Raw genomic sequence first — 27,816 nt, forward strand, 5'->3', positions numbered from 1 at the left:
AAAGCATGCTTTTCTGTCTCTAGGGAGAACATGTTCTTCAAGTCACACATGTGCTTCCCATAGATACTGGATGACTGAACATTTAGTCATGATTATTAGCCAGTTGATGGGATAAAGTGGAAGGAGCTCAGGATTGTAAGGATCAGAAGATCTGGTTTGAATGCACAGCATATTATTTACTGCCTATGTGATTTGGGGCAAGTCTCCTAACCTAAGCCTCAGTTTATTCTTGTCCTCACCCTTTTGGGGGACATGAGTAAAGACCTGTAATTTCCTTGGAACAATTCATTCCCTCAGAGGAAGGCAAGCCCCCTGGGTCAATAAAGAGTGCAGCACTGGGTATTTGGGGCTCCAAGAGGTCAGGTAATCTGCCCAGGGTCACCCAGACATGTATATCAGGGCTGGAACTTTCTTCCTGCTCTTTATTCACTCTCTTACTCATTTGTGAAGCAAGGAAAACCATATGGTTGTTATAGGGGATCTCCTGGCCTCAGAAACAGAAAGGACCCCAGAGACCAGCAAGGCCAACCTTCCTCTTTCTTCATAGGTGAGAAAACTGATCAAACTATGGAAATTCTGCTTTATAAACTGAGGATAATGCAACAATAATGCATCAATAATAAGTTTATCAAGTGCCCCAAAATAAGCTCCTAGAAACATCAGCACAGGAAAGCACAGCTTCATTGTAATGAGAAGAATAAAGCCTCTAGGAACATCATAAGATCAGGGATTTCTGAGCATCCTAGGAAGAATGACAAACCTATGAAGTAACATTAGGGCATGCATTGATTTCTTTTTTTAAAAATCCTTGATCCTCCATCCTAGAATCAATTCTAAGACAGAAGAGCAGCAGGAGCCAGGCAATGGGAATGCGGGGAGAGATGGGGAGGCCGGGTGGTGTGACTTGCCCAGGGTCACACAGCTTAGAAGTATCTGAGGCCAGATTTGAACCCAGGTCCTCTTACTCCAGGCCTGGCGCTCTATCTTCTGTGCCACCCAGCTGCCCCACACATTTATTTTCAATAATGGAAAACACACCAGGAAGAGTGATAAGCCATCTGGGTTCAAACCCCACCTCAGATATTCTGGGCAAGTCAGTCACCCCTATGAGACTTAAGTTTCTTCATCTGTAAAATGGGAATGACAAACCTTGCATTACCTGTCTCATATAGATGTTGTGAGAATCAAATGAGATAGTGTTTTTAAAGTGTTTGGTAAACTCTTGAGAGTTAAACAAGTATGATCTTTCCTTATTGCCAACATCCAAAAAATACATAAAGGCAATTTATACATGAAGGTATTTCTGCTCTCGAATGACACTCTTATCAGTTTAAACTAGAGGCCCAATGCTCCTGTCCTGCATAGCCTGGTTTATAAATTATTCTAAAGGAACATTTCCCCATTAAATGAACAGAGACAGTATTATTTTCCTCTCTGCATAATTTGCTGTCCTTCCAACTGACCGTCTGGGGGGGCTCCTTCACATGACCCTGTGCAGGCTGGCCCCAGGTTCACCAGGCTCTTCCTTCTCACCTGGGATTCTAAGAATCCCAGGCTTGCTCCAGCTCTTCTGCCACTTCCTCCATGAGGCCTTGCCTGATCTCCCCAGGGGCTACCTTTCCTTTACTGTGTCTGTTATGTACCCATGGCACCTCCCTCAAGAGCTGGGACCATTTAATTTCTGGCTCTTTATCCCCAGACCCTCGCACAACATGCAGCACAGAGTTGCCCTTAATAAACCCTCACACGTGCCCTGAATTATCCTCCAAAGCCGATTAGGTTTAACTGATCTGGTTAAATCATCAATAGGATCATAGACTTAGAGCTCGGAGGAATCTCAGCGGTAACTAGAAGTTTGGTGTCTGGCCAGCATCACAGCTGCCAGCGTCTGAAGTCCTCGGACGCCAAGCAGAGACAGCACTAAACTCTCTGCGCCCCCTGGTGGGCTCAATGCCAAAGTGACTCTTACTTGTCTGATTTTTAAAAATTAACAATTTTGTACATATAAAGTTTATCTTGTCTTTTCAATTCCGATCAAAAGCATTTACAGTTCTGACCTTCAATACAGATTTTAAATATGTTTACATGAAAAAATTTGAAATAATATTTTCACTGTTTGTGAGAATCATACAAGTAACATAAGATAGTTAGTCCCAAGTTAGATTTATGTTATATCTAAAGAGCTACCTTTCATGTAGAAGAGAAAAAAGCATTTAACAATTTCTCCTTATTTTCCTATCCCTAATACCATTGGGTCTTTGCTATATCTAGTTTCATGGCATTAAAAAAAATTACCTGGGGGGCAGCTGGGTGACTCAGTAGATTGAGAGTCAGGCCCAGAGACAGGAGATCCTGGGTTCAAATCTGGCCTCAGACACTTCCTAGCTGTGTGACCTTAGGCAAGTCACTTAACCCCCTTTGCCTAGCCCTTACCACTCTTCTATGTATTGATTCTAAGGCAGAAGGTAAGGATTTTTTAAAAATACCTGCAACTCCCATACCCTGAGAACAAGAACATAAATTAAGGAATAAGAGTCTGCTTAAACATGACTGTTCCTAGAACAGAAGCAGCAGAGGGCAGAGCAGGTCTAACTGAACTCTTAAACAAGGTAGGACATGTTAGCAAGTTGGCAGATTGGGTCCACCCACGGTGAGAGGCTCTTTTACTTCAGAAGAGTTACAAAACTTGCAATAAAGTTAACCCCAAAACATCACTTAAAACTACATTATCCTATAATCAAGACATGTGAACTTTATACTCACGTCCACTGTGAAAGAAATCCCTGATAGGTGATCCACCCCCGTTCATTTGTACAAACTGTGTTGTTTACATCAGGTCCCCAAGGCATGTAAGGGAAGACTTTGAATAAATCTTTAAGTTCATCAGGTGATAAAGCACAGTCTCTATCCTGAAAATACACAAAGATGAAGGTAGTGGTTCTCTAAGAGATTAATTCTCCAAGGTAAGAGGTTTTTACTTCTACATCCAAAGTCAAATTAATGAATCTAAACTGTCCATGTACTTGAATAAATCTTCTGTGAAAAATCAATTAGTTATTTTTTAATATAATTCTATGCCAAAAAAATATTTTGCATTTTTGTAGAGTTTAGAAAATAATAAAGAGCAAGAAAATAATTTCAACTGTTCAATTTGAAGAGTTTCCATCTGTTTCTTGTCTTATGTGGATTTTGCAATCATAGTTAAAAGTATCAAAGTAAGCCAATCATACTGAAGTATTTACCATAAGATATCAAAATCTGAGTTAAAAGCTTACCAAATCATGCTTGTCGAAAATGCTCTGGAGAAATAAATAAGCATGATGATTTAATTCAGTGGTGCAGTCAGGAGGTATTTTTAGTCTATAAACCAAAAAGAAAAAGTAAAATAAAAATTAGCTATCTAAATGTAAATTTTAACCAAGAAGTGAACATAAAAAAATTAGAAGTACTCAATTTTTTTTAGCACAGTATATTTCTCAAAGAGGTAGTGAACATCCTTAAGATTAATAATAATGATATTTATAAGTAAAGGGTAAAGTCACAGGTAAACATTTTTATATGTAAATGGCAGATCCTCTAAGGAGAATTTATAGAAAGATAGGGATAAGAATCACACAGGATGAAAACAGGAAGCCCTGCATTGGTGAAAGGAGCACCCACTTTGATGAAACCCCAGATCCAACATAATTAAGAAAACTGAGGGCTAGTTATGATGAAAACTCTCTCTCTAAAATACTGTGTGCTACATCTAACTCATTTCTAATGTCCACAAAGTTACAAGATATAAATGTAGGGTTTCCATATACTAAGATTCCATATTCCATACTTATATGGATGTGATGAATATGGTAGCCAGACTGGTGAAATGTATTTCCAAAAAAACCATGGGAGATTGAAATATAAACAATGTGTGCTCTTTTAGAGAAGGCAGTATGATTAATGCAGGCTGGGAAGCTGCACTGGCCTATTAGAGAATCCTAACAGACCAGTCACCGGATTAGTCGAGGAAAGACTTGAAAGTGAGAAGTATACTCTACAACACTTTGTCCAAACAAAAATGGGTCTAAAGATACAAAACATGTAAATGAGTTTTGGGTGGAATCTAGGAAAGCTAATGAGTTAGGTTTCTAGTGACTCAGATAGAAAGAACTTTCCACACTGCATCACGGAACGAAAAAAAAATTCTCAGTGTTAAACTGGAGACATTAATATGAAAATGTCACATAAGAAAAGACAAATAAAGTTCAGTCCCTAAGATATACTACTTGGGAATGAGCCACATCGGATTATTAACCTTTGTCAAACTAAGTAACAAACATCTATTTGTAATAACCTTGTAATAACCTACCCTTTGGTAGTCTGGCAAAAGCTATGAGTCTATCCCTTCACAGAATCATTTTTTCTATTTTTTTCCTGTTAACCAAATTAACTTTTATTTTTAAATATTTTCCCATGTTTACATGATTTATTTTCTTTCCCTCCTCTCTTCCCTCCCTTCTCCTAGAGCCGACAAGCCATTCCACTGGGTTGTACAAATGTTATCACTTGATACCTATTTCCACAGTATTCATTTTTGCTATCAAGAGATTTTCTTAAAGCCTAAACCCCAAATCACATACCCATATATACATGTGATAAGTGGTAAGTCATATGTTTTGCTTTTGCATTTCTACTCTCATAGTTCTTTTTTTAGTTAGAAGTTAGTGAAAATAAAGATGTCATTTTTTTCTAATCCACACTTACAACTTTGTATGTATGTGGCAAGGGGTCGGTTTGCTGGGAGGTGTTTCTTACATAGAAACAAAATATATCCATAAAATTTGCTTTTAAAGTTTGAGAATCTTGCTTATAACAATTAGGCATATAGGCATATCCTACCTTATGTCACTAATTGGTTCTGCAAAAACATGACATCAGGAAAATCTACATTACAGAAGACAGTTACACAGAAACAAAGATATCAATGAGCAAGTTGCCAAATGATGTTACAGAAGGATTTTTATGGTTTTCCAGCAGGCTTTGTTTCATATCTGTGTGTATCTACATATAATACAAGGCCAATATTAGGAAATATTAATTGGCAAAAAGCTGGGTGGGCTGAGCATCTACCGAGGTTGGCTTTTTCCTTGCAGATAGTGGGAGCCTCCATATGAAGTGCCTGAATCATCACTAGGATAATTCTCCCAAGGGGAGAGCTGTCTCTGAGTCTAGAGCTCTAGCCTGACAGGGAAACAGCCAGGAGCCCTTCCTGGAGCCCTAACCTGGGAAGAAGAAAGGGAAAAGTCATACCTTCTTGGGAAAGCAAAGAGCCTTAGAGGCTAAGTCATAGTAGTTATATGCTGTATATAATTAAGGAAGGTACACATAGGAAAAGAACACTTAACTCCTATTTCTGATCTCACTCAAGACAAATTTGTTCACTATATTTAAAAGAATCCTGTTAATTAGGTAGTCATATCTGAACAAATAAGTATAATCTCCTTAATAAGTTATAAAAATGCACAGGGAAAAAATGTTCTACATATACCATCCCCCTCCCAAGCCCCAATCTCCTGCCCCACCCCCACCCCATTCCCTATTCAGAGCATTAGAGAGACCTGTGATCTCCCTGATGAGGGTACTTCCATTATTGGTATAGATCAAAATCCCTATATACCTTGTTCTGTGTGATTCTCATTAATGTATTTCCATAAATCCTCTATAGAGAATCCATCCTCTCATTCTTTTATTAACTCAAGGCACAAAGATGTCTTAAGAACATCAACATAAGCACTCAGATCATCCACCTACACTTCTCTCTCTCACTCTCTCTCTCTCTCTCTCTCTCTCTCACTCTCTCTCTCACTCTCTCACTCTCTCACTCTGTCTCTCATCTCCATTCCCCCAGCCTCATTCCCACTCCATCCTTGAGCCCACCTCCTTCCTTTGCATATCCTTAAGGATATTTTTATGCCACTTTTTTAGTCTTGGCAATTCACAGAGAACAAGAAATTTAAGCCAAGTGTTAATGATCAGCTGCGGAATTTGTTACCGATAGAAAATTAAACAATTTCCTTTCCCCCCCTTTTTTTGGTGCTCTGCAGACAACAGCTGGCAATTATGCTTCAAAAAAGTTTTTAAAAAACCCTTGAAGAAAACATGAAAGTAGGAAGCTAGAGATACATACAAAGGGAATAAATATTCTGGTGTAAGTTCCAGATCATCATCATAACCAAAACGACGAAGCACTGTCCAAGTCGTTTCATGTCTCCCTCTCTGGATAAAAAGTGTATGTAGAAAAAGAAAGCCTGGAATAAAGCAAATCAGTAAGTAAACCTTCTAGGTAAAAGGTATTTAGATGTCATTGTATGGCATTGTTACTAAATGACTACCTAGAGGGAGTGCTGTTTTATCTAGTGAAACAAGACTGGTTCAAAATGATTCAAGAAGTCTATCATTTAAGACTCTCAGATGGACAAAGCCATGTACAGTCAAATGGAAAGCTGGATAAAACTAAAAAAAAAAAAAAAAAAAAAAAAAAAAAAAAAGAGCTAATCAAATAACAACCATGCCTATGTCCAAATCACACTTTTAAAAAATAATCCAAATAAAGTTCAGGCTGAAGTCTTAAAAGGCAGCTGATTTCCGAATACTGACTTCTGCATATATTCAGTTCTAAAAAGGAAGACAATAGATACAAAAACCCCAAAATGCATCAGAGAGGACAAGTCTAAACTGAATCCTATATTCTATGACATTCGCAAAACGGATAAAGTGAAAAGAAAAAAAACATGGTTCCAAGCTTCATTTTCTTTCATCTTTCTATAATGGAAATTCTGGGTTTCACTTGTAGGTGGCTCATCTTTACTGCATCTCTAATGTATGCTGCTCTGACAACAGGGAACATTCTGTACTTGGTAAACAGGACTAAGAGACAGAAAGTCTTCACTAAAAATAATTTCTATTTCAAGGCTGCTTCAGAAGGAAGCTCTTTGAATGGGGCCACATTTGTCTCTCTCTCAGGTGTTTCTGTGCATCCCTGAGAACCTGGGCCATGATTGTCAGCTGACCAAGACATCCATGACTCCAGATTATCTGAACCCTGGGACTGGGGATGACATGTCAATCTCTCTGCCAGAGGGCCTGCCCTCAACAGATTTTGTCAGTGCTTTGGTCAAGGGAGGCCTAATCTTTCCTATTGCCATCTGATGACTTTTAATCCTTCTGACCAGGATACCATCCCTCCCCCACCCACAGGCTTGTCTGCACAGAAGGCCCTCTAGGAGCTTTGGATGTTAGAAACAAATTTCAAATGTTTTAACAAATCTTGGCACCTCTAAGAGTCACAAGAAGAATACTACAGGGAATTCTTGCTTCTATCAAATTTAGCAAATATTATGCTAAAAAAAAAAATCACCCACCCACCTTTTAGGGTCAGTCCACTGTCAGCCACTCCATCACTTAGATTTTTCCTGACTACATTCTTAACGTCTTCCAGTGCTTGAGGAGCTAATGGAGTGTTAAAACAAATTCTCTAACAAACAACATAAAATAATGAGAAGCAATCAGCATGAAATCAGACAATAATCATAAAATATTTATCTATGAAACAATCTGAAATCAACATAGAAAAGTTACAATCAAAGCAAGCAAACTCAAAATCTAGGGTGGCCCCTCAGTGACCCAGGATTGTATCATTTAGGGGCTTGCTTGCTCACATACAACAACCTGAGCACTGGCTCAGGAAGGCAAAGATTCTAAGCCACCACAGGCACAAAGGGAAGCAACATGACTGGAGGTGACGGAAGAGTAATAAGGAAAGCCAAATAAAAAGGGTCCCTAGCAAAGGCCTCACTCAAAGTTACAGCAACAAGAGGAGAGGAAACTCCTCCATCTATCCCCATGGCCTTCTACCAACCCTCTTTGTGTGGCTCAGAGTTCTAGGTTTTACTTAATCCCCCCCACTGTCCACAAGGCCACGACACTTGAAAGGTGCTCTACAGGAGGCCAGGAGAGTCCCCCATGGAAGAGACCCTCACACCTGCGGTGTGTATCAGTACAAATTAATGCCGGGAAGGACTGACCAATGAAGAGACAGAGCCCTTGCTCACAGACTAAATGCACAGTCCTCTACCTGAAAGAAGTTGAGCTCGGCATCGTTGAGTGTGCCGTCGTTGTCCTGGTCAGATATCTTGAAGATTCGTGTTAGGGCCTTGACACAAGCTGGTTTCATCTACAAAGGAAAACAGAAAACAAAGGATATTTTTCACGCATTGATCTATGCTGGAGCTTTTCCATCTGATTTTCTTAACTACATGGGCCCTCCCTTGGCCGTTTCAGATACACATCTATCTTTCATTACTGTCATCCAAAGTAACTCATCATATATAAGGGAACAATGAGTGAAAAACTCATACTTATCAGACACTGGATGCTACTGATCCTATTTTTTTGAGCTGCTATCTGGAAGAGGAGCCCCTTTATTCTCCCCTTCTGGCCAAAGCCTTATGAAAGTCAGACCTCCAGACAGACCTAGAGGCCAAGGAATAGGATTCTCTGTTTTGACCTGATCCTAGAACTGATAATAAGAATTCATGTCTTATGATAAAGCCTGTAGGAAGAACAGACCTACTCCAAAATGGTTGGCAAAACATTCTTGCCCAAATATGAACCACTTCTACTGTTATCCTTAGCTATGTTATAAGAACTGGTTTGTTTTTTGTGATTCAGTAACATTCTCTAAAGGCTTTAAAAGGTATTTCTGTCATCTTTGTCTGGGACAGTTTAAAGCAGTGGTTCCCAAACTTTTTTGGCCTACCACCCCCTTTCCAGAAAAAATATTACTAAGTGCCCCCTGGAAATTATGAAACTATTTATTGAACTCAGAATAGAATGTAATACAAAAAAAGTGTGGCCATCACCGCCCCGCTGGATCGCTGCAGCACCCACCGGGGGCAGTGGCGCCCACTTTGGGAATCACTGGTTTAAAGGGAGAAAAAAATAAAGAAGAAAAGGAAGGTATGCCAAAGTCAATGACCCAGAATGCAAACTGTCTCTGCTATTTACTGTCTGTATGACTCTGGGTAAATCATCACTAGCCCAGGTCCTGGCATACAATAAAACCTAATAAATGCTCACTGACTGATTGGTTTTCTAGGCCTTGGTTTTTTCACCTGTAAAATAAGGAGGTTGTACTAGATAACCTCAAAAGTCCCTTTCAGGTCTAAATTTCTGAACACTGAGATGACACAAAAGCACTAACATTATTAGAGAATGGAAAGAGCTAGAATCAGTAAGATCTGGGTTCATGTTCTGCCACTCATGTTTACTAGCTTTCTAACTAGGAACAATTCCATAAGATTAAGTTACAGATAAACTGCCATCTGTTTGAGTTTCCATTCATGAAGCTCCCCAGGCCAGTGAAATCACAAGACCCGCAGAAACACTCATAGAATTCTAATTTTACTTGTCAGTAGATCTAGGAATAAAATTAATCTATACGTGTAACAAAGAACTTTGAGAAACATTTTATTTAGGGGGAGAGTGCACAATGAAGGGGTGACCCATTTGGGTCTAGGATATAAGATGAGTAAGATAAAAAAAAAAGGAATCATATGGTAGCCTTAATGAGTCCCTCTGCTAGGTTATTCCCAGAAAGAACGTAGAGGAGTTGGGGATGTTTGTAAAAGGATCATGTATTTTTTGTTTTTTAATTTTTTTAAACCCTTAACTTCTGTGTATTGGTTCCTTGGTGGAAGAGTGGTAAGGGTGGGCAATGGGGGTCAAGTGACTTGCCCAGGGTCACACAGCTGGGAAGTGTCTGAGGCCGGATTTGAACCTAGGACCTCTAGGCCTGACTCTCAATCCACTGAGCTACCCAGCTGCCCCCCTAAAAGGATCATGTAATCCAAAGTTTTGGTCATACTACCTACCATATCAGGTAACTCTGGAATGAAAAAAGGGCTCCAGAAAGAGGTGGAAAGAATTCTGAACTCTGAGATTGCCTTAAAAAAAAATAACAATTTCCAAAACTAAGTTCAATGAATTAGAAAAGGGGTTTTGAGAATGAGAAAAGAAGAAAATCAAGACTCTAGGATGGAATCTACAACTATTTTCTTTTGTGAATGGGTGCCTGGCATAACCAAACACAAGCTCGGTCTTTTAAAATAGTTCTTAAAGAATCTATGAGGCAGATAAGAAGTAACAAAAGAAGATATGGATTCTATAAAGGTAATTTCCATATTCAAAAACAACATAAGGACCAAGCATAAAAAGGTCTGTTTCATGATAATCTAAGTCCACATTCTAAAGTCTTCAGGAACACTCCTTGTATTTCTCAAAAAATATCTGTTACAATACTACACACAATTGTTACTAAAATTAGTCTCTATTTTGTGCATGTGGTGTCTTCTCTCATAGTAAAAAGCTATTAAAAGACATTGCCAAATATGGAAAAAATAATCAATTACATGTTTCTCAGTAAAAGTTAAAAAAGATCAGTGATTGCTCTCAGCCCATTAATTGAATGTGATATATAAATACTAGCTTCCTCTTTTAACATATTATAGTTGAACCGTCTAAAAGTACTAAAAATAATTGTCTTGAAAATATTTTAGGAATATAGAGTTTAGAGAAAGCAAGAAACAGAGATTATAATCCAAATCACTCTTCACAGAGAGAAAGAACCTGAGGTCTGGGAGAAGTTAAGCGTCCAACCCAATGACTATACCCAGTGTAATAGAGAGAAGGTATGAATTTATGTCCTCTGACTCCAAATCCAGCTTTCTTTCCAGGGTACTATGACTAATAATCTAAATTAGTCAGGTTTTCACTAAATTAAACATTTTTCTCTATGCAAAGAAGTTCATGTTTCAAATGATAAAAAGGGTTCCATTACACTTCTTTTGCCTAGGAATTCTCATAGATCTGAATTTTTTATTTTAAATATAGCCTTTAGGATAAAAGCTATATTAATAATAAAAACAACTTTTAATCTTTTTTAAAACCTTAAGTTTTCTGTCTAAAATAAAAAGTAAAAGTTTGGATTTTTAAATGGAAGTTTTATACAAGAAAGCAGTCTCTAAATATTTCAGGTTGTTGGAGAGTTAGTTGTAACAGGATGGTTAGGTTACATCTAGCCAGGAGCTCCAGCAAAATAGCAAATTCTTGACTATTTTTTTATAAGTGGGGAAATTACTTGGGGGTGGGAGGTGGGGAGTCACTAGAAGAGACAGCGATGTGATTTTTTTTTAAAAAAGGATCAATAAAACATAAAACAAAGTTTAAGAATAATTAAAAGGGGAAGCAAATAGCTGGCAAGTAAGAGGCCAAGGTGACTATTTCATGTCACTATAAATAGAGAAAGAAATCAAAAGGCTGTCTCTCTCTCTCTATGTGTATATGTGTATGTGTGTGTGTGTGTGTGTGTGTACACACACACTGTCTTTTCTTTCATAATCTCTTTCTTTTCTTTTTAAAGAAAAGAGACTGGCAAAGAAACTAGAAAGGCTAGTCAAAGAAGTAAACCAGTGTGGGGTATTCAGCAGAGAAAAGTAAGGAGCCATTAGTGGAGTTAATATAAACTTTTGTGGAAGGTTTTCAGAGCTGAAATTCTCAATGCCTAGGATAGAGAAGAAGTTTAAAAAGACACATTTTAAATAAAGTCTAGGAATTAGACCAAGGCTGCATTAAGTGATATATGTTAAAGTAAAATATTAATAAGAAAGAATATAGGGATTAGCAAATTATAACTAGATTTTACTCTAAAAGCTTAAGCTATCTTTAAAATAGTTCTCAGTAAAATTGCTTAAGTTAGGTTGCTAAAGAACATTATTTTTCATTTTAAATGAAAAACAGAAGAGAATATAAACAGAAGTTCCTCCGAGTTATTGTCACCTGAAGCATTCTGGGCTGATCACTAATGCATATAAGCCCAGTAATCAAAGCATCTCCGAACACTCAGTAGATGGACAAGAACTCAAACCTCAGGTGTGGTTTTTCTGAGGATACTTCTGGAGAGTGAAACTGAAAACCTTAAATAGCTCACAGACCTCATTAACATGATCAAATCTAGATTAAACCAGATGAACTAGGCAGATGATATTTTAATTTTTTTTTGAACCCTTGCCTTCCATTTCAGAATTGATACTAAGTATCAATTCCAAGGTAGAAAACTGGTATGGGCTAGGAAATTAGGCTTAAGTGACTTGCCCAGGTTCACAAATTAGGAAATGCCCAACTAGCTCTCCCCAGATGGTATTTTAAAATCACTTGTGCTTTTAGTTATGGGAGAATCTAATTCTATTATGAAATAATCAATTCAAATTCTATTCAAAATGGACTAAACCTATTAGTTTGTGTTCTGGAAATTCTGTACCATTTCATTTCATTTACTATATGAAATATTCTAAAGATATTTGGCAAAAAAATATTTCAACTAAAATACTTCAAGTACTTAGGGTATCTAATCCAAAAAAAATGTTTTAAAAAATTAGCCTTTCTAATATGGAAATATATTTTGCATGACTGCACATGTATAGTCTATTTGAAATTGCTTGCCTTCTCAAGGACAGGAGTGGGGAGAAAGAGAATATTGAACTCAAAATTTTAAGAAATGAATGTTAAAAACTGTTTTACACATAATAAGGAAAAATAAAAAATAAAAAGACTTTAATTTAGCCATTAATAAAAATTTAACAGCATTTCAGAACTTTTCATTTTTGAATTTCATAAAAAACTTCTTGGAGAACACAGTAAAAGTTACTACCCATACTTTCCCCCAACTTTCCACAAAAAACTATAGAAAAATTAAAGTACCTCTTTTTCTTCTGGACAATACAAGGGCCCTGTAGGATGCAGAACAGCCTTCTGTGCATAATAAAATAGCTCCGATATGTTTTTTAAGTTTTTCGCTGAACACTAAAAGACAGTTTAAATATTTATACTTCAATAAATATAATCAATAAAAAGATTAACAAGTTAAACTCATTCAGTATGTGGTAACAAAAAACAGTTTCCTTGGAGAAAACAATTTATTTTGCGCCTATTCATAACAAAGAAATCAAAAAGGTGTAAAAGAGCTTAGAACTCAGTGGGGAGTCATGCATGCTGCCCAAATGGCTTCATTACTGATCTTAACTTCATGTTCAGTTCTGCCAAACAACTGGGCAGTACCAACCCTTGGCTGACCCAACAGTGCAGTATATCAGCATACCTCTACACAGGTCTCTATCTCTGTGTACTGGTTCATGATGGGAAGAATGGTTTCCATACTGCTATATTCCACTAGATCCGACTTGTTCCCAACTAATATCAAAGGCAGCCTAGAATATACAAAACATAGTTAAAGGCAATAAAGAACTTACTCCTTTGTTATCTGCTTCAAAACCTATTCTAGATGGAAAAGATTTCTCCCTAACTAGCACCTACCACTCAATCAGGTCAGTATGATATCCATTCTCTTCCTGCCCCCAATACCTACCACACTCATTTCCACCTCTGCTATTCTCTTTTCTTAGAATAAATCATTCTCTGTGTTTACTGCCTATACATATTTTCCCCAATCTTCAAATTGTCCAGTCCTTGTCTCTCTGCTTGGAATTCTTGCCCACAGCTATATTACGAAATGTGAAAGGAAACAAGTAAGAATTAGTCAAGAGGAATGGGGCCTATGATCTTAGTGAAACAGGAGGCATCTGACGCTATAACAGGTCTATGAGGGACAAAAAATGTCTAAGACAAGTCAGCTAGGACAGGGAATTAGGAACCATATTACTTGGCTCATGAGTACCACAGCATTTATAGGTTCCATAATTCTAGAAAGGTGGAGCCCAGGGTCCAAGGAGTCACAGAATCAGTAAGGGTAGTACTATCAAGCAGGGGTGGCATAATCTCTGAAATCAGAGCAAAGATTGTATTCTGCCCCGTTTTATACTGACCCCAAGTCCATACATACCCAGAAAGAAGCTATACAACTATAGGCAAATAGCCTCGAATATGTGGCCAAAGGGCCCAATATCACCCAGATAGCCTTATATTATATCTCCTAACAGGGGGTATCCTGACCCTTCTTTTTATTCTGTAATAGAGTTTTACTGATATCTTTTGTTGTTACATCACCTAGATTCCCCCTATGTGTTTTCCCTTTCCCACAACCAGTCATATCTTATAACAAATCTTTTTTTTTTTTAAAGAAAATGGAAAAAAATTCAGCAAAACTAAATCTGACATTATAAGTAGCTGTCCTCTCTTACTCTTCTTTGGGGTCAAATTTGTTCTTTATAATTTCCCAACATTCATTTTTGACTATTTTGTGGTTGTTCTTTCCATTTATATTGTATAATCACTATGTATATCCTTCCCCTTTTTTAAAGTCTCAATTTAATTATGCTAGAAAGCTGAACTTTTTCAGGTGCTCAAACCTACATCTTTGACCTAATGTCAACACTGGAAAAGAAACAGATCAGCCTGGCTTTGCGAAATAGGTAATGTGTGCCTACTAGAGGGTTTGGGCAATACAAAGTATCTGCTGATGAAAGAACTCTCTTTTCTCTCCACTAATCCTGATCAGTTTTGACACATAAAGGACGCTACCTATAATGTGTGAAGGAAGTCAATGTTTTGGGAAGCCCAGGATCTTCTATGGCTGCTGAGGAGTTGACTCTGGGAAATAAGGCTTCCAGAGATCCTATCTTTGCCTGTGTTCCTCATGGAAACTGGTTCCCAGAGGTTTCCAATGAAAAGTCTGTCTGTTTGGGGCTGCTTTAGAAGTAGTCAGTATAGGACAAAAGGGGATTGATGTCCACAGAGAAAGTCACCAATATAAAAAACGTCAAAGTACTTGGCTGTCTTGTATCTGTGTAGGCACAGTTATAATTAGAGGAAAGTGACACCGTAGGGCAGGAATTATAGCCGAGGACACAAGTTCTTGACAGAATTTGTCAAAGGAAGCTAGTTGTTCAGGTACGGTTTGCGGAGGAAGAAAGAACACTGAAGGAATTTTGAGTATAATGAGCAACAAGTCTATAGGCATCACAGGAAATCTTTTTAATAGTAAAAAGGGGGTTTTGGTAGTTAAATTTTAGAGAGAGACAATCAGTCCATATATGCTCAAACAGCTAGCAAATCTTATCTACCCCTCAGCCACAAAGATGGTCATCACCATCATCTTGGTCTCATAATTTATCAAGGATTATTCACAGGTGTTTGTCCCAAATGATGGTAAAATCCATAGCTGGGATAGAAGGGTCTATTCTAAATCAAAGCAGAAAGCTAGACTCAGAAAAAGAAACCTGGGTTCAAGCCTGACCTCAAACCCTTACTAACCATATGATCCACAAATTCATTAATCTCTTAATTTCTTCATATGTGAAATGAGGAAGTTGGACTCAACCTCCAAGATCCCTCCTAGTTCTAAATCTATAATCCTGCTAATAATAATCTCCTGAGAAATGGTTTGGACATTTAGTTCACCTTTCAGGCCTGCCACTGGTCTACAAAAAATGACAATAGGTAGCTAAACAGGGCCTATGAAAGCCTAACAGAGTCAAGATAGTGTTCTAAAATGGAGATGAATTGCAACTCCCTAGACAACAAAGCTCTCGGTAAGTCTGTTGAAAAAGAAACATTATCCAATTGGAGTTGTGGAGCCTATGAAGCTTTGGTACAGGATCAAAATGAAATGGACCACTCTGGTAAAAACTTGACCACCAAAAGAATAAGGATGCCTACATGATGGGGCAAGGTTGAAACTGAATTTCTGAGATAGGTTCTCCCAAAGCCTCTGGGCGGGAGTGGATTGTCAATGGCTACAGCAACCTCTAAAAGTACTTGTTATCAATCAATCAATAAGTATTTCTACAGGCCTTACTCTACTCCAGGTAGAATATTAAAGGATATTATAGGATGGAGGGCCAAACGATCTGATATAAAATCTTCAGCATTTTCCATGATCCCAAATTTCCAGTTGTGATACTATCAAGGTAGTCTAACGAGCTTAGATTTTTAAGTGACCTGAGGGAAATATATATTCCTTTTTAAAAAAATATAAATGGAAGCCCCTGGAAATTAGAAGTTGGCCTATTCCATCCCAGAAGACCTATTAGAAGTAGACCTGGTTTTAGGGTTTGTGCAAAAGGCTAAGCACTGAAAACACAAGATCTCAGGAGGGTGTAGGTGCTGGGAACTTAGGGATGTGCCTCCCTGCTCTTTATATGGCCTTCACCTTATCATTCAAATGCTTGGATGGCAGGTCACCACAAAGTTAAATCAAGCAAAAATATGAGCCTACCTGACCAGCTAGGGTTTGCAGTATATCACAGCACAGTGGTATTCCAGGTTTCAAATGGTCCACGATAGGTATTCTGTGCCTAACAGAAGAGGCACAGCATGGTATAATGGAAAGAACAAGGAATATGGAGTCCTAAGTACTGGGTACAAATTCTGGTTCTAGTACTATCTGTATGACTATGCAAGTCACAGACTCTCTGAACCTCAACTTTTTAACTGTAAAGTGAGAATAATGATACTGGCACCATCTGCCTCACAGGATTACTTATTAAACAGAAGTACTTTATAAATCTTAAAGTGCTATATAAATGTAAGTTAAGTCAGTGATTACTATTAACAGGTACCTCAAATCTTGAAGGCCACTTCTCATAATAGTAATAGCAGTAGCTGGCATTTATATAACACTTTAAATTTCCTATCTCATATCAGTTTCTTCTCTGTAGCAGTCAAGTGGTCTAAGTAGTGAAAGGAGAGAACTCTTGGGCAGGACAGGTTTTACAGTAAGTTAGTGCTAAGGCAACTGCCTCCATGATAAATGAGTATGAGGGTCAGAGTGAACCAAGAGAGAAGGGAATGCCATCTAGACCTGGACAAAGGCAGTCCAAATGGCTAGAGTCTACTACAATTAAATAGCTTTCTTCAATAAATAAGAACATCTCAATTATAGAGAAAATTGCTCCTAAAGCCCCAGCAGAAATTATCAAAGCAACCTGCATGCATTTTCATTCTTTCCAAATTCTATCTCCAATGCCCTATTCTCAAGCACATTTTTAAGAATGTTTCAAAAAGCTGTTCAATAATGACCTAACTAAAAATTGTACAAGTGTGAGGCAAAATAATAATCATTCTATTTCAAAATGTCTCTACTTGATCTAAAATATGATTTCCCATCTTTCCTCCTAATCACTGAGACTGCTACAGAAAGCCAAAAAGCAATAGAATCTCAAGGAGCAAGTGATAGAGTGAAGGCCATGTCAAAATGTGCCCCTCCACCTTAAGTTAGAGAAGTTGGGATACTGCTAGGTAGAGGGTAGAGGGAATTTTTTTTTAACTTTTACTTTCTATCTTAGAATCAATACTGTCTTGGTTCCAAGGAAGAAGAGCAGTAAGAGCTAGGCAGTGGGGATTAAGTGAGTTGCTCAGGGTCACCCAGCTAGGAAGTAGCTGAGGTCAAATTTGAACTCAGGACCTCCCATCTCTAGGCCTGGCTCTCAATCCATTGAGTCACCTAGCTGCCCATGGTAGAGGGAATTCTTACTCAGGTATGGTTGAACCAGATGACCTTTCAACTCTGAGATTCTGGGATTCCAGTGCAAAGGAAGCAGACAGCTTTTATAGCTTTTCCTGAAGACAAATCCTTGGGGCCTCTTATTCTAGTACTGATGAATGCACACAAGTACTCCAAGCTGAAGGCTGACATGGTAGCCACATAAGCCACATGGTAGAAATGTCCAAAGCTCCTCTTTTCTCATATATATCCCACAAGTTTCAGCACTTGGGCAGCAGAACCTATATTTCTGAATGGAAAAGGCTATCCAGAGAGAACTTTGAGAGAAGATAGGCTATAACAACTCCCCATAGCAAGTGATTTCTAGTATAGAGGAAAGGAAGGTCACCAAAGAAATAAAACTGCTGGCAGGAATTCTAGGCTCCTAAGCCAAAAGACAATGGAGATCAGAAATGTAGAGTCAGGAAGCTTTTAGGAAAATGGAAAACCTGAATCTGAAGTTTTTTGATATAGGGCTAGTTTATGGTGCCCAGGGAATAAACAAGCTAGGAGAAGGATTATCCAGGGGCTGGCAATGCTAGGGATAAGGAGCAGGGGAGGAGGGGAAGAGTATCTCTACTGGCTACCTCTTCAATGTCAATGGGGAAGGCCCCAGGATTTCCTTAGCCCTCACAAAAATGAGCACCTCAATCATCAGAGGAGAAAAAAAAGGGAAGAGGGGCAGTTAGGTGGCTCAGAGCATAGAGTCAGGCCTGGAGACAGGAAGTCCTGGGTTCAAATCTGGCCTCAGATGCTTCCTAGTCATGTACCTAGTTCCTGGGCAAGTCACTTAACCTCAACTGTCTAGACCTTATCACTCTTTTGCCTTGGAACCAATGCTTAGTATAGTACAGAGAGGGGGGTCATGACAGTTTTTTCAAGCTTTGGCTTAGGTATCAATTTTAAGGTTGAAAGTAAAGGTTTAAAAAAAATCATCAGAGGGCATATGTATATATTTCTCTCTCTCCCCGCTCCCTCCCCTTTCTCTCACAGAGCAGAAAACACAAGAGGGCCTAGAGCTAGATGGGGCAACAGCCCAATAATTCTGCCTGACAAAAGGAAGAACTGTCTTCACTTGGTGTCCAAAGGGTGTTTCTGGAGTGAGTGTTGATTATTAGTCTTCCCACTTCATACAGATCAGAGATGCCTCTAAGGGAACTACTCTTTAGTTCCACTCCAGTCATCACCCAGGGTCAGTGTACATACAGATGATAATAAAAGCTTTTAATTTCAGTGATGGAGCTATTTAGGTAAGCCCATTCTTCATGGCTTAGCTGAATCCCTCGTCTAAATGCTTGGCCCTTTAAATCCACTTGGCATTGGTACTCCAGCAGGACAATTCCAAAGTACACTGAAGGCACAGAATGCTTCCTCTGACAAGAGATCTGTATGACCTTCTTGGGGGGCCAGATTATGCCTCCCTCTCAAAGATACAAGATAGAAAGTCCAACTAATATCAAGGAATCCTATTTCATAGTAGCTTCTGTACAAAGGTTTAGGATAAGATTGATCTAACTTTTTAGGATAGTTAGAGAAGTTGGTAGGTAGGGAAAAGCCAAAAGGCATTAAATGATGAATTTATGCATTATCAAACCATTTCAATAATGGTATAGCCAAGGCAATAAGTCGGAACAGGAGCATGGAAGCTAGTAGCTGGCTAAGTGGTACATTCTCATAGAAGTGAACATTGATTAGGAGGTCAGCAATATGATGGTCAGGGCCTACAGAAGGGGTTCAAGGATACTTCAGAACAAGATAGGTATACAGAATCAAAAGCTAGCTAGCAGGGCAGATCTGGCAGGAACCATAAGTCTAAGGAAACAAAGGGTCAAATTCAAGGAGGACACCTAAGCCAGGAAAAGGCAGGAAGCAGGCAGTAACCACTGGTCCAAATAGGATCCAGCCTGGGAAGTCAGTGAATCTTTAACATGGATACTGTAAGGGCAATGGCAATGGCCTCTGATTCTAGGACACAGAAAACTTTCTTTGCTTTGTTTTATTTGCTTCCTGAGAATGGGCAGATCTGGATCCACAGATGAAACATAGCCATTAACAGGTCAGAACTCCAATTAAATTCTGTTTCTAACAGGAGAAAGATAAAAGTGCTAGAAGAATGAGAAAATTCTTATAAGAACTCTCCTCCTTTCCTAACTCTCATCTATATCATATAATTACTATTTTCTTATAAATTGTCTCAGTGATATATCATCATAGTTGTAATTTTCCAGAATAAGCCATTCCTCCCTGGCTACCTAATGTAAATTATCTCCTTTCAGAATATAAGTTCCTTAAGGACAGAGATTGGTCTTTGGATCCCTAGCACTCAGCACAGTGCTTGGAACATAGGAAGCACTTCAAACAAGCATTTTCAGCCATTCATTTGCTTATTCAGTTTAATCAATCAACAATCATTTATTAAGGCTGGAGTTCTTTATCTGGTATTCAAGTACTCTCAAGAGGGTCTACAATAGATTTTTGGGAGGGGGGTGTCTATGAACTTGGATGAGGAAAACATTCTGATAAATATATTTATTTCAATATAATTTTTCTTTGAATTTCTTATGGACTTTATTTTGTGTATAAAAATAACTATTCTGAGAAGAGGTACATGAAGAACCTTTATATTAAGCTTCTACTATATTCCAAGGACTGTGTACTATGAATCCAAGGACAAAAGTGCAACAGTCCCTGTTCTCAAGTTTATAGTCTAATGGACACACACACACACACACACATACACACACACACATCTTGAGAGTCCAAGAAGTAGAGGTAAGGAAGCAGTGCATTCTAGCTATGGGGGATGGCCAGTGCAAGACAGAGAGATGGGAGATGACGTCTCATGTGTGAGGAACAGTTAGCAAGCCATTCTAGCTCACTCACAGAATGTGAAGAGAGAAAAAAAAGTATAAGAAGACTGGAAAGAAAAGAAGGGGCCAGACTGCAGAGATTTAAATTCTAAGCAGAGTTTCTATTTGATTCTAGAGACAACAGAAATCCACAGGAGTGGAAGGCTGGAAGCTAGAGAAGATTTGATAGGATTAGACCTGAATTTTAGAGAAATCGCTGGGGTAGCTGTGTGGAGAATGCTTTGGAGTGGAGAGAGATTTGAGGTAGGAAGAGAGCATAGGAGACTATTATAAGACTCTAGGTGGAAGGCTAGAAGGATTTGAACCAGGGCACTGGCTATGGGAACAGAGAGTTGAGTGGATACAAAAGATGCTGTGGACACAGGGATGACATGGTTTGGTGATGGCTTGAATATATATATGGGATGTCAAAGATGACACTAAGGTTGGGTGACTGGAAGATAGTGATGACCTAAATAACAACAGGGAAGCTCAGAAAAGGGGCGGGAAAGATAAAGTCTTTTTTGGGGAAGGGTTGAGTTTGAGATGCTTATGGAACACCTGTTGGAACAGCTTATGGAACTGTCCAATAGGCAGTTATAAATGACGAAATGGAGTTCAAAAGAGAAATGACGATTAGATTCATAGATCTGGAAGTCATCAGCACAGAGACTGTAACTGAATCTTATCCAAAGAGAAAAGAGAATGAAAGAAGGGCCAAGGGCAGAGCCATGGGCTACCCGAATTAGTGGGAATACTGAAATAGTAGAAAACACACATGATATTTCTTTGTTTCTAGTTCCTTTGTTTTGTCCTTCCAACTATAGCACAAGCTCCTTAAGGAGCTACACTTCTAATTTTTATAGCCCTAATAATCAACCCACAAAGTGAATACATAAGGGGTACCTTTTACATGCAAGGCATGTGGAAGGGGCCCCACAAATGCTTGCTGAATTATTTATGCAAGCATTAATCCTTGCAAAGATTGAAAGTTTCCAAAAGTACTGTTTTGACCCATCAAAATAGGCCTGTCATAATAAGTCTTTGAGTCAATTTTACACTAAAACTCAAGATATTTTTACTTAATCTGGTGATTTCATTGATGTAGAGGATTCCTGGTTCAGAAATTCTCTCCGTCAATGCTAATCAATGTGTATCAGCAGATTGCCTGCAACTGACAGTCTTGGGAAGCTGCCAGGGTTATTCTATGAGAGGTTAAGTAACTTGTCTGTGACTGCACAGCTAGCATGTACCTGTGGCAGGACTTGCACTCAGGTCTCCCTACCAAAGAAGGCCCTCAGCCACTTACAACCCCCTTCATCTTTATGAATGCACAATTAGCATCCTGCTCAGGCAAAAAAGCTAGGCACAAGTTTTTGTATTTCTTTATCACCCACCCCCATTACAAAAAACCTAAATTCCATACAAAATTTTAAATAACAAGAAATCATTATGAAGGGACATTCCACAACCAAGCAAGTCCACAGACAGAACACACTTAGCCACAGACAGAAAGGAACAAAATGGTCATGCTGAGGCTGCTATGTCTACACTGATAGAAACCAACCAGGAGGACTCAGGAAATGAGCAATATAGAGGCCCCTTGGCCTCCTCTCCCAAAATTGGGCTGGCCTTTTGACAAAGATACATGCAATGACTCTACCCCAGATTTTTGCATGAGAACACCTGAATCACTTTAGCAGCATAATTTCTACTTCTTGCTTTCTTCTCAATAAATACCTGCTGTCTTTGTCTGTTCGTTCGTTGATGAGAGGAATCCACCGGCTTGTTACCTAAAATAGAAGTTAAAATTATTCAGGATGATGAGATATGACGGAGATGATTATGACAGGAGTTACCATCATGCTTGAAGGTTTGTGGAGCACTTTCCATATATTATCTCAATGGTGGTGTAAACATCTAACTAGAGAAGCAGGGAAGCATCTCTGGAGCTTCATCAAGGCCATTTCAAGAAAGATAGAAATGAAGTACAATAAAAATAGCTAATATATACATAGGGCTTTAAAGTTTGCAAAGTACTTGATGTCTATCATTTCACTTAATATCACTTAATTTTCACAATAATTGTGTAATCCAGGTGCTTTAATTAATCCCATTTTATAAATAAGAAAACAAAGGCAAAGGGAGGTTAAGTAACTTGCTCAGGGTCATACAGTTTATGAGTGTCTGAGACAAGAATCAAATTGAGTCCTGACTCTAAAGTCTAAGACTTAGGTGGGGTCCAAGGAACACATCTCAACACTTAGTGGTGAAATGCACACCAACTAGGCACAAGTATAATGGAAACATTAAAATAAGCAATTAACTCCACAGAATCTGAAATCCTGAAAATGTGATTCCTATCTCAAAATTCCTATCTCAAAATATATTAAACATGCAGCACAACCTGCCAGTAATAATACACATGCTAAAGCATCCTGACTACCATCCCTCAACTTTATTCTAATCAAGTTATCCATGAAATAGAAGAAGAAAATTCCACTAATGAGGCATCTAACATTCTAATTTAGGGTTTGTTAGTGAAAGCACTATTTCGATTTAGCCAAATCCAGGCCACAGCACAATGTCCACCAAATACTTGAGACAGACATACCTTGTCAATAGAATGCTTGTTGTTAACAGCATAGACTATACAGATAACATTAGCCTAGAAGAAGAATGAATAATTAGTAATCTCCTTTAAATTAAAACAAAAACATAAAACAGCAACAGTACTAATGCAGAAGGCTAATGAAGAGAGGAATAAAAAAATCAGCTTCAAAGACTAGAAGAAACCTTAGGTTTATATACTGATGAGAAGGGATAAAGAATTTCTAAAAGGCTCAGGTTATTATACATTTGTAATTATCACATATTAAAGTCAATAATCACAATGGAGTACTGGAGGCAAAACTTCAGGGGCAGAAGAGCAAGCTGGAAAACAGCTGATCCAAGTCATTACTTCCCATTCACAAATCCCAACACAACTGTGCTTCACTGCATGCCTTGACTTACCTGGGCGATCTCATGGTGAAGCTGTTCATCACTTTGTTCTGCTTCTACAAGAGACAGAGATATTAACTTCCATGGGGGAAAAAACTGGAAGGTGAATAGTTTCTACTTTTTCATTAGCACTACTGAGTATACCAAACTGCATGATCACAATTTATTATTAAATGATGTGAGGGTAGGACTTCAACTATAGGACAATGAAGGTCAGGGGAAGACAGGAAAGTGAATTTATTCAGACAGACGGATTAGCTAATAATATTCAACAGAGGGGCAACATGTCAAGGTCAATCAAAGAAGACAGCAAAAAGGTAGGAAGAGTCAAGTAGACCCTGTAATTCCAAATAAACAACTTGTCCAGGGCACAAGGAACAATTAAGGAAAGCAAAAGTAGGTAGATACTGTGGGTCTAAGCAAGCATAAAATTCACAGTCCAGAAAAAAGGGAAACAGAGATTAGGAAGCCAGGCTAAGAAACAAGGAGTCTGGGAGCAAAAGAAAGGCAAAAAAAAGCCACCAGAAGACAAGGTCAAAGAACTTAAGCAACAAAAGATAGGATCTAAAAAACAAGTCTAGACTACAGGCACAAGGAACTAGAAATAAGAATGAAGCTTACAATAGCCTTAAAGTTCTAGTCAAAAAAGTTCCACCTACACACTTCCTCCCTGGAGCCAGAACTGGTGTCCAATGACAGCAGTTAAGGATGCTTCAAACCTCTGTGGTCCATTCCAGCTGAGGAGTCTATGAATGTGGGCAGACTAAGCCTACAAGTGATGGTAAATAAGCATAACTATGCTCTTCACACCAGGATCTGGGAAGAGCATAGGGTCAAACTGTCATCCCAAAGGACAATACAGAGACTAAGAAATTTGGCTACAAAAGTGTCTCCTTTTCCCCATGCCAGTACTACAAAAAGGTTCCATTGTATTTTAAATGTTCTAGTGCTTCCTATTCCCAACGTCATACAGAGAGTAAGAAGTAGACCCAAGATTTAAAGACCAGGTCTCCTACTCCAAAACCAGTTCATCATTATCATAAAAAAATGAAACTTTTCATTAATTTTATATTAACAATATTGTTGCAAGATTGTACACACAGAAAAATTATCACACCCTTCTGGGACTGTTGTGGGCCAAGTGATTTCAGAGTTCTGGGTTCGGTATGAGGGAAGAGTTTCCTCTACTGTCAATCCACTCAAATTCCACTCCTCTACTGGAGGGAGAAAAAATTACAAGTCCCAGAGACACAAAAGTGCTATATAAAATAAAGAAGTTACTAAGAGTATGTAAATGAACTTAAGAGATTTTAAGAATGGTAATAGGTACTCTTAATGTCTTCATAGGAATATTTTTTAAATATAGGTACCAGAGCAAAGACAACTGGCAAAATGATTAAAAGGAAGCAGTGATATGCACAAAATTTCAGCTAAAAATATAAATATGTGACTTTAAGTCGGTTCAAATGATATAATGTCAATTAGGAAGCAGACTGACAAAGTAAAAAATTTTGAACCAAGGCTCAAATTTGGTTCTTTTCCTAATCCATGGCATCTGTCATATACAATACTAGAAACCATGACAAATTTTGGATTTCATTTTGTAAATACCCTAGGTCAACTTGGACAAAGTCTTAATCTGAATTTTAACTCAACACTTTTTGCCCTTCAAACTGACAAACGGATGAGACCAAATGATCATCACCTTCTAGAAGGCAGGGTTTCACTGCAAAGAGTCATCCACCATAATCACTTGCTCAATTAGTACTGTACAGAAGAAAACCACAAAATTTTACTGACAGTAGATTCATTACCTGAGTAATCGACTATGTGCGTTGGAACTCTCTCAGGTGTAACATCAGCTGGAATGGTGATTTCTTCTGCCCGTGGAGGGACCTTGGTTTGCAAACAAACATTGAAAAAGAAAACATTTCAAAAAGAGTCAATCAAAGTCTGTTCAGAAATGCTAGGAACTGTGAGCCTTTTTATAGGTATTCCAATAAGGCAACATCCCAACTGGGTTTTCACAGAACTAATGAAATACAGAATTAGAGTTGGAAGGAACCCTGGGGATACTGAAGTCAACTCTCTCCTTTTACAGATGAGGAAACAAGCAGAGTGAGGGGAAGAGACTTGCCCAGGGTCAATTCTTATTTCTATGCTTTACTAGATACAAATCTACATAAGATTCACTTATCAAAATGTGTGTTTTTGATAAAGATTACATTTTTATTTCTTATTTGTATGTATAATAAAAATACTTCCCATGACATTTATGAATATAGATTAAATATGCAATTTTAAAATCTTCAAAGCTCTTTATTTTATTACACAAATAAAGGGTTGTACTGATATAAAGAATATCCAAAGTGAACTGTAGGTAAACCTGTATACTCTCAAACTACATTATCTGCTCAAAGACTTTCAGGATATTTATGGGCTCATGAGTAAGTTCATCATTTAATTTTTTTAAATATAAATCTTTTACTTTTTTACTTGCAATTGACAAGTGCCCCTATATATTACTTTCTTTCTTTCTTTAAACCCTTACTTTCCAACTTAAAATCAATATTATATATTGTTTCCAAGGCCGAAGAGTGGTAAGGACTAGGCAATGGGGGGCTTAAGTGACTTGCCCAGGGTAACAAAGCTAGGAAGTATCTGAAGTTACATTTTAACCCAGGACCTCCCAACTCTAGACTTGGCTCTCAATTCACTGAGCCACCTAGCTGGCCCCATGTCACTTTCAAAGACTAAAACTCCAAATGCAAACACAATTTTGCTAGATTCAATCCCCTCAAAAGATGTTCACATACTAGGTATGACTATCAAGCAACGTGACTGCTTCTGAGAGAAACATGAAAATGTGGCTCGTGACTCACTAGTCATACCTCACTTGGCTTTTGGTATTACAAAAAGTAACAAAGTAAAACACAAATTTTAAAATAAAACTCCTCATTAACATACTAATAAGGACACCTCATGTATTCTGATTCAAGTAAGTACACATGTTACAGCAGCTGCAGAAGGGGCTGAGGCTGAAATGGGTGGTGACTTCTAGGGGACCCATGAAGAAGAGACAGGAGAGCCACACTCCCACCAGCTTCTCCCTACTTCCTCAAACCACATAGTGAAAGACCTCACACAAGTTTTTGGCTAGAGTTATTAGAACCAGTAAGATTAAATTTAAACTATACATTACTGCTATCTCCTCATAGTGTGGAGGTAACACTAGATTTTCAAAGGCTACATTAGAAACAAAAGCACAGGCAGGTCCTATACCAGGCTTGAAGCTCTATATTCTGGCCCAGCATGGGGCTGTACTGTGTCTGTCATGCAAAGACTAATACAAAGTTGAATGAGCAACACTTGAAATTTCTGGCCCAGCAATTTATGAAAGCCATCTACCAAGATGTAGAGGTCGAGATGTGTCAGTGAAAGGCACATCCATAGTGATTAAATAACATTTTTAAAAACTACATTTAAAAAAAAAAAATTTACACAGATCATTAACACCTCCAACATTTGTTTTGATCCTTAAAATTCTCTAACTTTTCTATAGATGTTATTTCAATAGATTCTTATAATAACTCAAGAGATAGACAAAACAGGTATTAATATCTTTATTTAACAAGAAGAAAAAATTGGTTTAGACAATGTTAAGTGGCCTTCCCAAAACCTTATACCTATTGACAAAGCCTAGACTAAAACTTAGTTATGACATTTAAAGATAATTTTTTATCTTTATTTTAATAAATTTCCACATAAATTTTCCAAATTTATATGATTCTTGTTGTCTCCCTTACTTCTTCCCTCCCCTCCCAGGAGCTGACAAGCAATTCAATCTGGGTTATATGTGTATTATCATTCAAACATATTTCTATATTGTTCATTTTTATTAAGTGAATAATCTTATAAAACCAAAACCCCAAATCATATATCCAAATAAACAAGCAATAAATCATGTTTTCATCTGCATTTATACTCCAACAGTTCTTTCTCTTGTTAACATCACTCTTAAAAAATGTTACTACTTGAAATGAAGTAAACCTAATTCCCCTTCTCCCCATCCAATGTATTCATTTTATTTTTATCTAAAATTGAACAAAATCTGATCAATATTTAATCTCTGTGGAAATAGGCTATTAAAGGAAAAATCAGAATGCCTACCTCTTCTGGGAATTCTTCACTAACCAGAGACATAATCAGAGATGTCTTCCCAACTCTGGCTGTGAAAAGAAAAATTTCTTATATGAATAAAGCATGTATGACTACATGGAATAAAATGGAACAATCACACTTTCAGGGAGAGGGATCTATTAGATCTACAGAACTCACCCTAAGATTCTGGAAATTTTATATCAGAATGTGACTGACCACCCTTATGATGCCATCCATGTCTCTATTACCTTCTTCATCAAACATTCCTTT

At 38.0% G+C, this 27,816-nt stretch overlaps 1 protein-coding gene across 2 annotated transcripts in view; it reads right to left on the minus strand.

Moving 5' to 3' along the window:
• The window catches only part of RHOT1 (ras homolog family member T1), a 48,620-nt gene extending 21,014 nt beyond the window's left edge, over positions 1–27,606 (minus strand). For both annotated transcript variants that reach the window (XM_044672785.1, XM_044672784.1), the window contains exons 1-12: positions 27,556–27,606; positions 25,200–25,281; positions 23,398–23,441; positions 22,997–23,050; positions 22,123–22,175; positions 13,193–13,301; positions 12,796–12,897; positions 8,114–8,212; positions 7,405–7,513; positions 6,167–6,287; positions 3,276–3,360; positions 2,764–2,909 (exon numbers count right to left, since the gene is read on the minus strand). In XM_044672785.1, the coding sequence (XP_044528720.1) occupies positions 2,764–2,909; positions 3,276–3,360; positions 6,167–6,287; positions 7,405–7,513; positions 8,114–8,212; positions 12,796–12,897; positions 13,193–13,301; positions 22,123–22,175; positions 22,997–23,050; positions 23,398–23,441; positions 25,200–25,281; positions 27,556–27,588 (1,037 nt within the window). In that variant the 5' untranslated portion in view covers positions 27,589–27,606. The remainder of the gene's footprint in view (positions 1–2,763; positions 2,910–3,275; positions 3,361–6,166; positions 6,288–7,404; positions 7,514–8,113; positions 8,213–12,795; positions 12,898–13,192; positions 13,302–22,122; positions 22,176–22,996; positions 23,051–23,397; positions 23,442–25,199; positions 25,282–27,555) is intronic.
• Positions 27,607–27,816: the final 210 nt, after the last annotated feature.

This window comes from Gracilinanus agilis, chromosome 4 (assembly GCF_016433145.1).
Source record: "Gracilinanus agilis isolate LMUSP501 chromosome 4, AgileGrace, whole genome shotgun sequence".
NCBI lineage: Eukaryota > Metazoa > Chordata > Mammalia > Didelphimorphia > Didelphidae > Gracilinanus > Gracilinanus agilis.